Source organism: Podarcis gaigeae (assembly GCF_964106915.1).
Source record: "Podarcis gaigeae genome assembly, chromosome: 9".
Lineage (NCBI taxonomy): Eukaryota > Metazoa > Chordata > Lepidosauria > Squamata > Lacertidae > Podarcis > Podarcis gaigeae.
The window spans coordinates 52,148,858-52,165,357 of NC_139685.1; the positions used below are offsets into that span (position 1 = coordinate 52,148,858).

A 16,500-nucleotide genomic window follows, 5' to 3' on the forward strand; every position below is an offset into this window, starting at 1 on the left:
TCCGGACAGCGCTGGCCCCTGGCCTCTTAAGTGAGATGGGCGCACAACCCCAGAGTCTGTCAAGACTGGCCCGTACGGGCAGGGGTACCTTTACCTTTACCTATGTTTTGGGGAAGCTAATTAATCATGGTCCAGATAGAAAGGCAAAGCATTTCAAAACAGAAACCTGATCCCTTGGGACATATTCTGGCCCCCAATAAACCAGCACATGAGTCACAAATCCACAACGTGGAGTTTCATATTGCCTTTTGCCTCAGGCAATAAAATGTCTTGGACTGGCCTTAACTTTGGTTAAGCCAGGGACAGCCAATGTGATACTTTCCAGATGATGTGAACCAAAACTTCCAGTGCCTTTAAACAGCATGGCCAATTGTGAGGGATCATGGGAGTTGAAGTTGAACAACACCTGGAGGCCGCCAAGTTGGATATTGCTGAATTGAATTAATGCATGTCTCTATACAGCTTCCCTTAAACTAGGCTCAAACCACTGAACACTTATCAGAAATCTACTTCTATACAAAACTGACTTTCTACATTGTTGATCTATAGCAGCTTTTCCTAACCTATTGCATTCCAGATGTTTTAAAAGCTTGTCCAAAATGCCTAGAGGCAATTGGTTGGGCAAAAGCTGCACTATATCTATGTTTTGATACCTTGATAAATCAAAAGTTCCATGACAAATACTCATCTGCTAGTGACACAAGAGAATGTGAGCCACTGAAGGGGTGGTAAGGTTCACATGTCACAAACATTTGCAACTTCTGAAGCCCCAAAGGAGACATGAGTCTCCAACTCACTCTGAACAAAATCTAAGGCATTACTTCCCACTTACCTTATCTACCCTGTGATTTTGAGGTCACCCTTATCCCTGTGGTATTCAAATGCTAGGAATAATTTCTTCATGCACCAGACTTTGCCACACGTCTTCAAACAGATGGTCTTGTGAGACCAGCTTACCAAATTTAGCCATGAAACTCACAGGGTTGCTGTTCAAAAGAGCGGAGGGTTGGGGGATCTATGTATGTATGCCTGTCTGTCGGTCTGCACATGCACATACTAGGCTATGCACAAGTATGCACATATTGGCAAAAATACCACACGAAGTTGCATTAGATTTCAGAAATCTGCTTTGCAAAATACGTATATTAAGCAAAAGTGGATAACAAAATGTGTATATAAAGAGAATTATGTACTAAATGCTAGTGAATTTTCAATGTGGTGGGTTTTTCTGCAGTGGGGGGTTGATATGGAAATGAAGAGAACTGAATTTAAGAGTGGAAAAATGAGAAACTGAGAGACATTGAAACTGACAGATTTGCTCATCCCTACTGACAACTGTGCATATATCACAGGGTCCATTTCAGATCTGAAGAGAATTCTGGGGTACTATTTGTGGCATTGCACACAGCTGAATATGACTGCAGATTTGAAGCACATGCACAATGACATTTCAAGGGATCCTGGAGTACACATTTTGGGTTGTGCTGGGCAATCTCTTGGGAATGCACAGTATAATGAATCAGCTCTCTTAACAACCCATTCCAAAATGGACAAAATCAGAGTTGTCGCATGACCATTTTAAAACAATTGTTTGGTCAGCCTCTATACCATGTAATAAGATGTTTTTAGACTGGAGAAATATGAAACTGAGAGAAACCAAAATGGACACCCACCCCTACCTCTTCCTTTTGCAACACACTTATCTGCTTTCAAATCCTGCATAGCTTTGCACTTCATACCCTATGATTCTTTTCAATTGCTATTTTTGCTAATACTCAGCTTACATATCTGATAAAAGGTTTATTCAGTGTCAATCCCGCTGTTTATTTTACTATAAACTTTGCCCCAGCTGGTGGTGGAGAAGAGGGAGTGACTTTGTAATTGCCACAGGAGCAACCAATCTGCATTCTGCAAGCCAGCTTTGGCTGGAAACAGGCGTTTGGTTATTTTAAGAAGGTGGCACAGCTATTGAAAATGCAATAAGCCACAACAGGCTCACTGTCCACAACATGTATGCCTGTAGAGAGACTATTAAATAGTTCTAGAGATCTGGCAGAACACAGAACATTCTGTTTCTTTTCCCCCACCCCATCAAAAACAACCACAACAAAAAACAACCAAACCATTGCCACATTTCTTCAGGCCATCTTATTCCCTTGCCATCTAATTTGCTAGACTTTGAATGCCTGTGAAAAGTAGTATCACATCTTATTCACCTCTCTGCATTTCAAGCTAAATAACCTTCAAAGAAGGCTGTTCCCCAGCATAGCTGCCAATTTTGAACTGGTAAACAGGATGAGGAAGTTTATCAGGGTGAATTGCAGGTTTTCAATATTTTGGAGTAGCATCAGACAGCAAGCAGTGTTGTTCTAAGGCAGAGGTGGGGAACCTGTGGTCTTCTAGATGTTGTCTGATTCCAACTTCAATCAGGCCAAAGCAGCATGATGAAGAATGACGGCAGCTGTACTCACCCCTTCTGGAGTCCACTTTCAGAACAGGGCTTGGGGGTGACGATTAAAAATTGTGATTTCTCAGCTTTTTTTTTTTAATGCCAGTAACATACAACTTTGGGAACTGTTTGCCTGAGCTTTAACAGGTTTCTTACTCAGGGGAACCTCCCTCCTGTCTCCAGTTTTCAACCTGATTGCCCCGTCATAAAAAACCACACCCTTAGAGGAGCAATTTCCACCCTCCCTCAAAATGCTAAAGTCTGTCCTTGCAACTATCTTCCGGAAATTTGTCACAGTTCATCCCTTTAGAAAGGACTACTGTACCTGCAATTTGCATGCAAATATGGTTTTGATATTTATAAGTAGGAGCAGAGCTCAACAAGTTGTGCATGAATTTAGGAGGCTGCCATATACCATTAGACTATTTGTTCACCTGGTTCAGCATTGTCAACTCTGATTGGCTGGACTACAACTCCTCTTATCCCTGACCATTGGCCATGCTGATGGGAGCTGGACCCCAACAACATCAAGAGGCTATCCCTCACTTAGGAAATCTTTGCTTGCTCCTGCCCTTCCCCAATCCATGATTTGCTAGGGAAAGCCCCATTTGACTTAGTCAAAACTCCAACCCCTGTGAAATTGTTTTAAGTCAGTGGTGACATTTACACTGAACAGAGACCAAGGAGTTTCTTTAAAGCCACAGACTGGTCAGCAAATAAGAGGTGGACATTTAACCAGCCACAAGCAAGTTAGGATGGAAAACAGAAAGACAGCTTTTCAAAAGACCCAAGGATATGTCCTTGATAAAGCCTCATTGGTTAATTTACAAACATTCAAATCTCACAATTGTTGCACTCTTCCCAGCTGAAGCTTTCACCTTTGAATTTCATTCTTCCACAAATTTGATTTCCTTTTAACACACACACACATGCACCCAAAACAAAGGAAAGCTTTGAAGCTGGGATCAAAAGCTGTCGTGCTACTGAGAGCCTTATGGATCTTTTGTCAATATCTTCTCAGGCCAGCAAACAGCTGTCCCACACACTTCTTCACATTTTCAATTCTCCCTCGAATCTAAGACTTGTAGAACTTCAAGAAGAGAAGCTAAAACAGGGCCTTCTGCTTCTCATGTTTGGCGCCTCCATCCCGTTGGAAGTGGATTATAGTTGGAGTCAGCTAGTGACAGGTAGTAATCAGACCTGGAATCCATGGAGACCATGTCAGGATCTGTCTGGGCACGTTGGCCATAGTATGCATACTGTAGACGAGAGCTGCAGGGGGCAGTGGAACTCGGAGCAGACACTGTGCTCTTTGCAGGGAAAAATGCCGCTGACTGGCCCCTTCCAAACGAAGCTAATTTTGCATGGGCACTGGGAGCAGGATGCTCATAAGCCACTTTTTGTTTCCACTCATCCGGCGGCGCAGGCAGCGTTTTCCGGCGAGCAGCAGACACGACATTTGCAGCGATCGACTCTTGAATGGTCTGTGGGCCAAAGGCATCATCCACCAGCCCAAGAGGGGACTTGGCGGCTGCTTCCCAAGGAGTCAGCCTCTTCCCAGGCTTATCAGCTGCAGGAGGTGGTTTGCTAAAATAATCAGGAGCAGGTTGAAACACCACAGGAGAGACAGGGGACATGGATCGTGAAGTGGCTGAAGGTGGCCATCCAGGGAGTGATAAAGACCGTTCTCCGCCTCTTTCCTAGAAACAACAAAACCTTAAATATAATGACAATCACTGGATAGCAATGACAGAGACTTCCAAATTAAACAACAGATGGTTGTTTTTGTACAGTGATCTACTATTGTAATACTGTGCTATACAATAAATAAGTAGCCCCCCAATTTTATAAAAAAAAAACAAAGTATGAGCAATGGTATTAGAAAAGAAAAAGATGGTATTTGCTGGAAAATTGTAGGAAAAAGAAATCTTCCAAGCTTCATTACCATTGCCACCTGAGATTTCAGCTATCTTTTCTTTTGTTGTTGTTTAGTCGTTTAGTCGTGTCCGACTCTTCGTGACCCCATGGACCAGAGAACGCCAGGCACCTCTGTCCTCCACTGCCTCCCGCAGTTTTTTTTTTCTTACATCAGGGGTAAACAACCTAAGGCCCGAGGCCCGGATGGAGCCCAATCGCCTTTTCAATCCAGCCTGCGGATGGTCCGGGAATCAGCGTGTTTTGCATCTCTGGGTTATTTGTGGGGCCTGCCTGGTGTTTTTACATGAGTAGAATGTGTGCTTTTATTTAAAATGCATCTCTGGGTTATTTGTGGGGCATAGGAATTCATTCACCCCCCCAAAAAAAAAATAGTCCAGCCCACCACACGGTCTGAGGGACAGTGGGCAGGCCCATGGCTGAAAAAGGTTGCTGACCCCTGTCTCAGATATCTTGATAAAACATTTTTTCTTCAAGGAAATTTTGAGCATCTACTATTATTGCACATAACAAAGTGCTAGAAACATAGAAGATTAATTAGCAGCAATCACCAGCCCAACCTGTTTGCAGGCTTGCAGTAGGTGATCAGGTCTGGAGAAGTATTGTGACACAGCAGGTTCACGGCCAGGAATACCAGAGCAAACAGTTAAGGGAGTGATCAAATCAATCTCATCTATGGTGGAATTCATGGAAAGAAACAGAATCAAGGAGAAAGATATGAAAGGGCAAACAGCAAGAAGAAACCATAGTTCTCAAAGAGTCAAGGAGGACAAATTCAAGGAGACAGAATTTTGTGTGACTTTTCAGTTCCTTGGGTGGAACGATCCTTGACCAGACTAGCCCAACTCAATCCACATGTGATACATTCAGGTAGCTTGGGCAGGCCACAGAAGTCAGTCCCAACCCTAAGCTTTTAAGCTTCTCGCTTTTGATTGACTATTTGACAGTGAGGGAGAGAGGATGAATTAGATAGCATTAGAGAGATAACTGTCAAGAAATTAACTCATTGAACAGTATAGAGATGAGGCAACTGTCTCAATCCAGATTTTGTCGGACTACAGTTCCCATCATTCTTGACCACTGATCATGTCAACAGGGGCTGATTTGAGGTGAAGTCCAACAACATCTGGAGGGCCACAGGTTCCCCATGTGTTATTTCTTCTTAACTTAAAATCTCAAGCATGCTCTTCTATGAAGGACAGTTCCAACCCACCAATCATTGCTGCTGTGTACCCCCTGTTTATTTCAGGGAGCTTCTGCTGGCAGTTCCTGAGGGTGGCCCTTATTTGTAATTGAAAGAGAAAATGTGAGCGGATGACCTGTGTACCCTTCAGAGTACTGTACCTCCTCTGCCAACCTGTGCTACTATGTTTTAGCTATTCAGTATCAAATATTATATTCAAAAGAATGATTACGCTTGTCACTCATTCTAACAGACTTATATCCCTCTCCCTCCCAATGATTACGTTCAATATGGTTAGGAAGACCAAAATTAAAATCAAAGCATCTGACTGAACCTAATTGCAAATGTTTGTATTCCACCATTATGATACTCTACTTAACCTTGCTCCTTTAAAATCAAAATAAAGCTTTGCCCTGATAATTTCAGAACACTCTGACCCATTTATAGGAGCAATCCATTCATAGTTCACAAATCCTAATCTGTTTAGGTAATGAGCGTTTTCATTCATAAATCCAGTGCACTGCCACCGCAATCTTCTTTCATATACAACATGCCCTTACTCTACAAACACTGCCTATTAGGCTATTCAGCTGTACAAAGAGGACTTGTTAGGCTGCACAAAGACAAGAGATTTTGGGACACATGGGTGGAATGCGATGAAAATTGAAACAAATATTTCCTAAATTTGTGAGTTATACTACCCTAAGTACATACAGGTGGCCTCAGGTCTGTTCAAACCACTGGCATTTACTTCCATGTACCGTATTGGCCTGAATATAAGCCACACGCGCAAATAAGCTGCACCTTTAAAATTCAAAGGGTGGGGGAGAAAAAAAGACAATACCCAAATATAAACCGCTCCCTTAAAATTCCGCAGGCACTCACACCCATAAATGGCTAACATAGAAGAAAATCCTACAGCAATATTGAAAAAGCCAATGTCTATAAGGTTGCAAATTTAAGCTGTACTTTAACTTTTCACCGTCGGATTTTTTTTTTTGGGGGGGAAGTGTGGCATAAATTTGGGCCAACATGATATATAGCTTGGATCCAAAGGTGCTGTTGCATGAACAGAAGGAATTGCTTTTCATGTGAAATTGCAACAGTTACGCTGCACAGCTAAAAGCTGTTGCACCAAACTGTCTAGTTGAATACTGCCCAACATGAATATTCTGAGTATGGAAGTAAATTGCAGGTAGTTTATGGTCTGCATTTGTGCTATCTTCCCACCACTATTTGGAGTGGAATGAGTAATGCAAACAGGTCTTCTAAATAATTGTGCCTTTACATGGAACATCCGCTTTACACAAAGTGTTTTCTGCATAGTGGAAAAGAGAAGAAATGTGCTTTCTCATGTAATGGCTGTATCAATCTTGGCAACCTTAGAGACTGGAAGGTTTCTAGCTACCTGCTACACACATCCTAAATAACCATGCCCTTTATCTAGAAAAGTAAATGGAGGAAGTTAACTAACATTTTGACCTACAACATTACACAATCATAGTTTTGTGTTGCTGCAATGCTTCTGCTGAAACATAATGCAAGGTTACTGTGTCACACTGACCTTGTGTTACATTCCTCCTGTTACACTGACACAAAACTACGATTGTGCAACATTCTAAGTACTTCGCTCTCCACAACTTGGCATTTCAAGCAACGTGGTTTTCCTTCCTCAGGAAGGTTTTCCTTCCTCTTTCCTTCTGACTGTCTAGTCAGGTTACATCATATTCTTCTTCCTACTTTGTTGCTGGGGGTTGTGGCTTTCCTTTTTTCTTTGTATTTGCTTATTCCTTAAACAGACTTATACAGCTCGTTATGACTTCCTAGAATGCAACAGCCAAACCATGTTGTTCAGTCTCACATACTCAGGCAATTTTTTTTTTTAAAGAAACACCCCAAATTTGCATGGCCATTCCATCTGCCACTGAACACACACACAACAAGACAACATTTTCCATTCATGTTACACTAATATAGTGTGGGAATATGTTGGGAATAGTTCAACCCATCACAGAAGCCTTACCCATCATGGCTAATTTCCTAAAAGTAGAAAAGGTGAAAACCTGGGCTATAGACAAATGTCCTTGCATTTCCCTGCTGCCTAGCCCATCTGTCCCAAGGAGTAAAGTAAGTAAAAAAGAAGTTAAAACACAATATCCTATCATAATAAAAACTATCAATCCTTACAATCCTGGCAATATAGATGATAGATGGATTACATAGAATAAAGATCCTCAAAAAGTCCTTACCTACCAAGGACAATTGGGACGCGGGTGGTGCTGTGGGTTAAACCACAGAGCCTAGGATTTGTCGATCAGAAGGTCGGCAGTTTGAATCCCCCAGATGGGGTGAGCTCCCATTGCTCGGTCCCTGTTCCTGCCAACCTAGCAGTCTGAAAGCACGTCAAAGTGCAGGTAGATAAAGAGGTACTGCTCCGGCGGGAAGGTAAACGGCGTTTCCGTGCGCTGCTCTGATTCGCCATAAAGCGGCTTAGTCATGCTGGCCACATGACCCGGAAGCTGTAAGCCGGCTCCCTCGACCAATAAAGCGAGATGAGCACCGCAACCCCAGAGTCAGTCACGACAGGACCTAATGGTCAGGGGTCCCTTTACCTTTACCTTTTACCAAGGACAATAACTATTTTCTTATACTTGTCCCCTTATTTTGCCTCTGTCTTTTGAGGATGCTATAAAACACTACCAGCTTTCCTTCTACAATGTTAGTAAACCAAGCATCAAAAAGAAGCAGACAAAATCTGTTTACTAACATACGCTGCTTTCAAAGTCCTGTGAGCTATTCTAAATCTTGCCTGCAGTCACATACCAAGATTCATATCTTCATTGCTGACCTGGTTCTTCATAACTGTGGAAATTTCTCTGAGCGGAGACTGTCTAGGATGAAGCAGTGTTGTTATAAATGGGTAGAGGGGCAACTCTAGTAATTGGAGTTATTGGAATGAGGTGTCATCCAAGGATCACAGGCAAGAGAAGAGTAAGTGGATACCCACAGTGAGGTACACCAACTTTTCAACTCATTTTTGTAGCTGTGCCTTTAACAGCAACATGTTCTGCAGCAATTAGTAGATGATGACATTCTTCTCCATGCGAGGACAAGTCAACAGCTAAAGGCTGTTGACAAGGTTAAAGACAAGGTTAAAAAGTTGACAGCATTATCTACAGGATGCAGAGATGCACTTCAGTGCTTTGAAACAGTAGGAAGGAGGTGAGCAAGTGGTTCATGATGGGAATAATACCTTTGCCTTTTTTGTTTGACAGTACACCCAACAAAAGGGAAGCAGGTGGTGCTATGGGTTAAATCACAGAGCCTAGGACTTACTGATCAGAAGGTTGGCAGTTCGAATCCCCACGATGGGGTGAGCTCCCAGCTCCTGCCCACCTAGCAGTTCGAAAGCACGTCAAAGTGCAAGTAGATAAATAGGTACCGCTCCAGCAGAAAGGTAAACAGTGTTTCCATGCGCTGCTCTAGTTCGCCAGAAGTGGCTTAGTCATGCTGGCCACATGACCCGGAGGCTGTACGCCGGCTCCCTTGGCCAATAAAGCGAAATAAGCGCCGCAACTCCAGAGTCGGTCACGACTGGACCTAAGGGTCAGGGGTCCCTTTACCTTTACCTTCACACCCAACAATATTAACAGTTTGCTGTCATAGCTTTGACTACTTTGTGGTCTCAATTGGATGTAGCATTAAATTAAACTATGGTTTAGCATTATTTGAATAGGTCTTGGGGTTTTCAGTTTCTTTTCCCCTACTCCTCTATAGTCACAGGGAGAAAACTGGAAGCTTTCACTTCCATTTTTAACTAACTACAGTTTATCGTTATGTACAAACCTGGAGAAATCTTAGAAAAACAAGTCAATCTCAAACCGTGGTTTACAATCCAGGCTTGTTTCCCTAAACCATAGTTTTGCATAGTTTGGGGGTTTGGATGGGACACTAAATTGCAGTTAAATCAAAATGGAAGTAGACGTTTCTAATCTCCACACATCCATGCCAGAAGACGACTGGGTAGTGATGAAGACACAATCCCACGGCCCATTCATGTAACCGTAAACCACACTGTACTGCACTCATTGCCAGCTTAAAGTGATTGCTTTGATATTGTCTGTCGTTTGGTTCCTACAAGCTTTTGAGTTGTCATAATGAATACACTTTGTGCTAAGTCAGTACAGCTCACTTCAGTTTCACATCTCCTTAAGAAAAACAACATTTCATGTACTAAGAAGGCATTCACTACTGCCACCTTCTGGAGATCAAGAGTAAAATCACACATGGTTGACTACTAGAGCATGACACTAAGGACATTTGTTAACAGGTGGAGTGTATGAGCCTGTCATTACTTCAGAGTTTGGCTAAAAATCAATTGGCCATTCAAGTCTGTTAATACTTGCATGAAGAACTGTATAATTACAGTCATACCTCGTGTTGCGTTAGGTTCATGTTGTATCTTTTCAGCTTGCAAACATGGCAAACCAGGAAGTACCGTATTTTTCGCTCTATAGGACGCACTTTTTCCCCTCCAAAAATTAAGGGGAAATGTGTGTGCGTCCTATAGAGTGAATGCAGGCTGCACGGCTAAGCCCAAAGCTAGAACAGGGAGATGGACGCTGCGCAGCACTCCATCTCGCTGTTCTAGCTTGGCAATGGCTGCGCAAAGCCTCCGCAGGGCAGCGGGGTGAAGGCACTGATAACCACTGAATAAATGAACTTAAATTATGCAGGTCCACTGATTTCATGGGGTTTATTCTGACAAATGTTGGACAGCATACTATGGTTTTAGTATCATGTGTGAACACAGCCACAGAACAAATACTCATAAATACATGCGTGTATTCACCAATATTTTCCAAATCCAACAATTCATCTTTCAGAGTATGAAGCCTGTCCTCTCAAAACACACACATACAGTTCCATCCTTTCCCAATGACATTTAAAATTTATTTTTAACGCAATGCTCCAACAACCACACTTACTGCCAGCTCTCTGCAGAATTCAAATCCCTACCTGACTTTTGGAAAATAAATTCAGCACCACACTGAATTTAATGGGGTTCAGTTATTTTTAATGCAGGAAATAGGCTTTTGAGGGATGTAAAAACCTAGCTAGCTAGCTCCCCCCCATTTTGCATTTCTCCACACTACTGTGAAGCCCCCATAAGCAATGCTATTTTAAGGCTTCTTTCTTCACTGCATGGTCCTAGCCATTTACAGACCATGTAGTGAATATATTATGGCACTATGCAGTAAATCTGACTTGACTATTTCACCTCACTTTTGTCCATGTACACCAACATTCTCCAACATTTTCATGACAACTTTATAATGAGCAATTTTCATGCCTGAATTGTAACTTTAAAAAGTAAAGAAGGTAAAGGAGCCCTGGACGGTTAAGTCCAGTCAAAGGCGACTATGGGGTTGTGGTGCTCATCTCGCTTCAGGCCAAGGGAGCTGGCGTTTGTCCGCAGACAGCTTTCTGAGTGCAACAGAACACTGTGATGGAAGCCAGAGTGCATGGAAACACCGTTTACCTTCCCGCCACAGTGGTACCTATTTATCTACTTACACTGGTGTGCTTTTGAACTGCTAAATTGGCAGAAGCTGGGACTGAGCAATGGGAGCTCACTCCGTCATATGGATTCGAATTGCGGACCTTTCAATCGGCAAGCCCAAGAGGCTCAGTGGTTTAGACCACAGCGCTACCCGCTCCCTTAAAAAACCACTTATTACAAACTTTCAAACACATATGACAAACTTGCACCCAATGAATCAGTCCATGTGCAATATAAATACATGCACCTGTAGGCCCTAGAGGGTCTGTGGTGGTATTCATTGGATAGAAGATGGATCAGCTCCTAAGAATAATCACATCATATCTCAGCCCTTGAATTACAGTGCTACTTTAGTCATAAATTATCTTAGTGCCTCATCTATCTCACATTACAGTTGAGAATCAATGAAGACTTCAATGCACTTTGAATAATAACTACAGTATAGTACTCTGTAAATAATAATGGAAACATTCCATAGGCTTGGTGACACATCCTGACCTACCAACTATGTGCATAACTCATCAACGTCAGTAGGTACGACAGAATGGAATCCTGTGCAAAGGAACACTAAACTTGGAAACAGAAGTTCATTGGGGGGCAGAGAGGGGCATTGTTATGTAGGCATGTAATTTGCCCCTACTGTCCTCTAAACTATTTACAGAGGGAGGGGGAGGGCTGTTAAGAGCGACACGGCAGCTCTTATTGCATCCAATGAATCATAGGAAGACCTTGGGATTCTGGAGCTGTTGTCAGACTATAACATTCACGGTTGCTCTGCGTGCATTTCAAATGCTACATTGGGCCACAATGGTTTTTTCCCAGCTCAAGGAAGCAAACTTCTTTTATGGAAAGTTGTTGTCACATATGCCTCTTGAGTAAATAACAACTCCACCCCTGTGATTTTGGGGCTGGGGTAAGAGGTAGCATCATACATGTTTGCACACTGCCAAGTTATGAATTCAGATTAGAGGCTGTATAAACGAAGCATGTAATGCTACATTTGGGTTTGTTCTGCTATACAAAGTAAAGTTAGATAGTTGATTGGCAAAGTGCTCAAACACTGTAGAAGGGGGAAAAATTGAATCCCGGGAGTCCCTAACCCAAAGCCAAGATCTGTTGGCATGAGCAAGTTATGATCCAGCACATCTCTAGCTCACCCTACTGATTCCTGGTGCAGCCATGCTAAGATGGCATAAGCCCCACATCTTAGCTCAGCTAGAGACAGCATGGCATAACTCCTTCATTCTGGCTCAACCAGTGTTCAGCCAGCTGAGTTGAGAATGGTGGATCTTACACCACTGTAATTGCTGAAAAGCAGGTATTCCAGGGGAGTGATATGGTGGGATTGAGTGGGGGTTGGATTTACCACTGGATCCTAACTCCATTCGGCTTAGTCACGTGACCTGATAAGCCAGAGCAACATACTCTGGTAAAATGGACAGTGTAAGTCAAACTCTATTTTAAAGCTTAGCTCTCCCTCTCTCAGGCTTAGGACAGCTGAACCAGCAGGATCTCTGCTTCTGAACGAAGTCTGTAATACCACACTGGCTTAATTTAACTTCCTTCAGCTTCCTAATACTTAAGATTGCTCTGTAAAGCAGAAGTAGTCAATATGGTGTCTTCCAAAAGTTGTTGGATTGCATTGCAATTTGGAGTTGACTATCATTGGCCTAAAGGGGAAAAAATACATTGTTGCAGATATCGACTTAAGACCAACAAGCTGGTCTGCTTATCTATACTGATAACAGTAGGATCAGGGATGGACTTTGATAATATGGCACCCTGAGTGAGAACAAAATTTTGCCCCCCCATATTTATTTTCACAATAGCTCTTTCTTTTGTTATTTATTATTATTTTGCGCCCCATAGCTTGGCGCCTTGTGCAGAGTTGGTAGGATCATCTGTCCCTAGAGTTATGCCACTGCAAGAAAAATATTGAAAGGAAACATGAAGGAAAATGATCTTTCAATGTTGCTACCAGAATCAGCCCCATTGTCTCATACCCTGGCACTCACACCTTTTCAGAACTTACAGGGAGATTCCACACTGAAAAGCTGGAGCAGCTGAGCATCCCTGTAATCTGGAGAGCGCGCTCAGGCAAAGGGCTGGATACTGTGTGTAAGCCAGGCTTGCTCTTATAGGGCTCTCCTTCCCCACTCCTGCAAGGGGCCCTGATTCTGTTCTTTCTTGCTTAGAGATTGTCACTCATGCATCTTCAAGAATTGTCTTCTTGGTGGAGACTTTCCCAAACAACATGAGCATGTCTCTCTCACCAGGCAGAGGAGCTACCCTTTTGGAACCTATTGGTTCTCCAATGGCACTTGCAAAGGCTGCACAATTCCTCATATATAGCCATTTTAACTCACCAAGCACTTGTTTTATAAATGGCTGTATTTTGTCTTCACCAGTGCTAGAAATCTTGTCAGCTATATTTGTGCATTTGTAATTTTGTAAGGTATGGGACTTGGCAGTTACATCAACAATTTTTTGCATGGTCTGTGGTATTTTAAATATATATTTCCTGCTATGGGGTGGGGTAGGCATCTTCTGGCTGTTCCCTCACTGCAAGAAGTGAAATTCTCCTTGTGGAAAGCCCTCCAATCAGATGTCAAGAAGATAAAGAAGTAGACAACTTTTAGAAGACATCTGAAGGCAGCCCTGTATAGGGAAAGTTTTAATGTTTGATGTTTTATTATGTTTTTATATGTGCTGGAAGCCATCCATAGAGGCTGGGAAACCCAGCCAGATGGGAGGGGTAAATAATAAAATTATCATTATCATCATCATTATCATTATGTTATATATGACTTGCATGATAATTGAATTGTTTGGTTTTTGTTATAATCTTCACTAGGACTTTGGATTGACTTGTTACAGCATGTGGATTTTGTTATATTATTTTGTCATTTCTGTGAGTTGTGATTGTGAGCCACAATTTGAAAAGTTTATGTACAAATCAAAAATCAAAACAGAATAGAGTAAGGTGCATCAAGTGCTTTGTGTAAGGAAAGGATAAAGTACCTTCTTGTCCTGAAGACAATGTACTATCTTTCTAACACCATGATAAAAAACCCCAATAGAATAACAAAGCTCAAACCTGGCAATAAAAAAAACCAATTCTATACTAGTACATTTAGCAAAATCCATGAAAAATTGAAGAAGGAGCTATATAAAGAGGCAATGAATCCATGCTTCCAGGATTAGGGTGCCACAGGATAGATGCCACAATAGAAATTAACATGCTCCATACGCTCACACTGACAGACTGTGGAGCAAAGATCAAGGAGACACACATGGAAGGAGGTGTTCCATAAGGGGTCTGTGGCTTGGCTTTTGAAAAATAGGGGGTCCTTGGTAATAGCTAATTGGGAACCACTGATCCAGAAAAATGGAGCATCACCTATGCCTTCATGAGAGCAACATAACTTTGAGCTCAAAGCCTGTCACTGTACTTCCAGAGAAACTACCTTTGTTAAATGCTTTGAAGACCTGAGCTTACTGGAGCCTCAGAAGGCATATACATTCCATGTCCTGGGTCACTGGTGCACATAGAGCTCTTGAAACCTGCAGGTATCTCAGCCCTGGTCTAAATTGGCATCCACAACATTGTAAAGTTTCCGTATGTGAACTCTAACAGTGTTTATGGGCATTGTGAGGTTGGCCACTGAATGGTGTCATGAAGGCTTATTACAAAACACCTGGGTCTCTTGGAATGAGGGGCTTCAAGGGGACCACACTGTAGAGGCATCCCACTAGCAAATTCCACCTGACTCGTTGTCTAAGCTGGATTTCACTAGAATATTAATGAGTGGAAAAAGCAAAGACCCTGCTTTCAAAGACATGAACTCACTTCTCAGGGAAGAGCCATTAGCAGTGCCCAACCTTTTGTGTTACCAGTGAAAGAGTGCTCCCACTCCGCCCCAAATAGAATTGTCCATTACATGGGCAAACATGTATTCCACATCTTACATTTACAAGATAACATGATGGGGGGGGGGTTGGGACACCTGCAGGTCAGGTGAGGGTACGTAATCCTTAATCACCTGCTGCTTTCCCTCTGCTGTTGCTCTTCCCTGATCATGTCCCCCAGCTGAGTTTCTTGCTTGCTTCTGAAACCTGGCTGGGAGCAAAAGCAGGAAAAGCAACTGGGGCAAAGGAGGCACTGCAGTGGGGAAAAGGGTGGGCAGTCAAGGATTAAGTACACACGGCTTCTCCCCTACAGATTCCTCTTCACCATGTACATTCATGTAATTCAGCAAACATGGGGCAGGGAAGCTGCCTTTGCCTGCATGACATGAAACTCCCGCCTGGTGAGTTGCCTTAACCAACCTCATTGTGGCTTTTATTAGAAGAGGATGACGCATAGGGCACATGTGTGTAGGTTTACTATGGAAGTTGGAATCCAGAGAACATTAGCTTCTGTCTGTAGAAAAACACATTTCTAACCCACCAGCAAAAGCTTAGTAACTGGCAATTTCTGTAAACTTTAAATACCTTCGACAGCTCTCCATAGTTGTCTATCCCCTGCCTGTTTTATACTGCTGCAGCCTCTGCCTTAGCAATCTTTGCCACAAAATTCCAAAGAATTTGAAAACACGAGTGCTTGAAAAAACATTGCATTCCCTTGACAGATAATTCAGATTTCTGGGTGTGTGCTGTGCAGCCGTGAGTGTAGACTGATCTTCACATCTGCTCACATCTTTCTTTCTGAGTCTTCCAATAAGAATGCCAGTTAATGCTTCTTTGGGTTGTGGTTGGGTGTGAGGCAAATCACTCTGCTTAAACTGGACTGAGAGTCACCATCCACTGATGTCACTCAGACGATTCAGCAGCTGGGCATGGCTTTCAGTCATTCCTGCCCTAGGCCATATTTGAACAAGAGGTGAGAGGCGCTGTATTCTATTACCAGTCCCCTTTGCAACCCATTCCCTGTGGAGTTAAAAATGAAAAGCATCTAAAACTTTAGTCTCAACTCAGGAAGAGGGCAGGCTTTCCCCGTGTCATTGCAATAGATAGGTGCTGCAGTACAATTCTCAGAAAATATCCTTTCAGAGCAAAGATGGGAATAGCACATTGCATTAATCTATGAGCCCTCTTCCTAAAAAGCCAAATTGGGCGGCTATTTTGATAGGGGCATTTTTTAATCCAGTAACTGCAAGTCTAATGTTCTCATTCAGGATACTGTTTTGTGGATTCAAACACCTAACACATTTATTTGTCTCTGATTCAAACAAATATTTTTAATTAGTCAACACATATTTACTCTTGTGGGTGCCCAGAGGGTGGATCATGTTTGTGAAATGCTTCAGCACATATCCAAATTGCAACTCACTGTGTCTTAGTTCAAACTTAGATTTTGAAGCAGTCACA

General features: G+C 42.5%; 1 protein-coding gene across 2 annotated transcripts in view; it reads right to left on the reverse strand.

The window, feature by feature from the left end:
* SYNPO2 (synaptopodin 2) overlaps positions 1–16,500 on the reverse strand; it is a 95,983-nt gene that overhangs the window by 3,153 nt on the left and 76,330 nt on the right. For both annotated transcript variants that reach the window (XM_083756338.1, XM_083756340.1), the window contains one exon: positions 95–4,149. In XM_083756338.1, coding sequence (XP_083612464.1) covers positions 3,577–4,149 — 573 coding nt within the window. In that variant the 3' untranslated portion in view covers positions 95–3,576. The remainder of the gene's footprint in view (positions 1–94; positions 4,150–16,500) is intronic.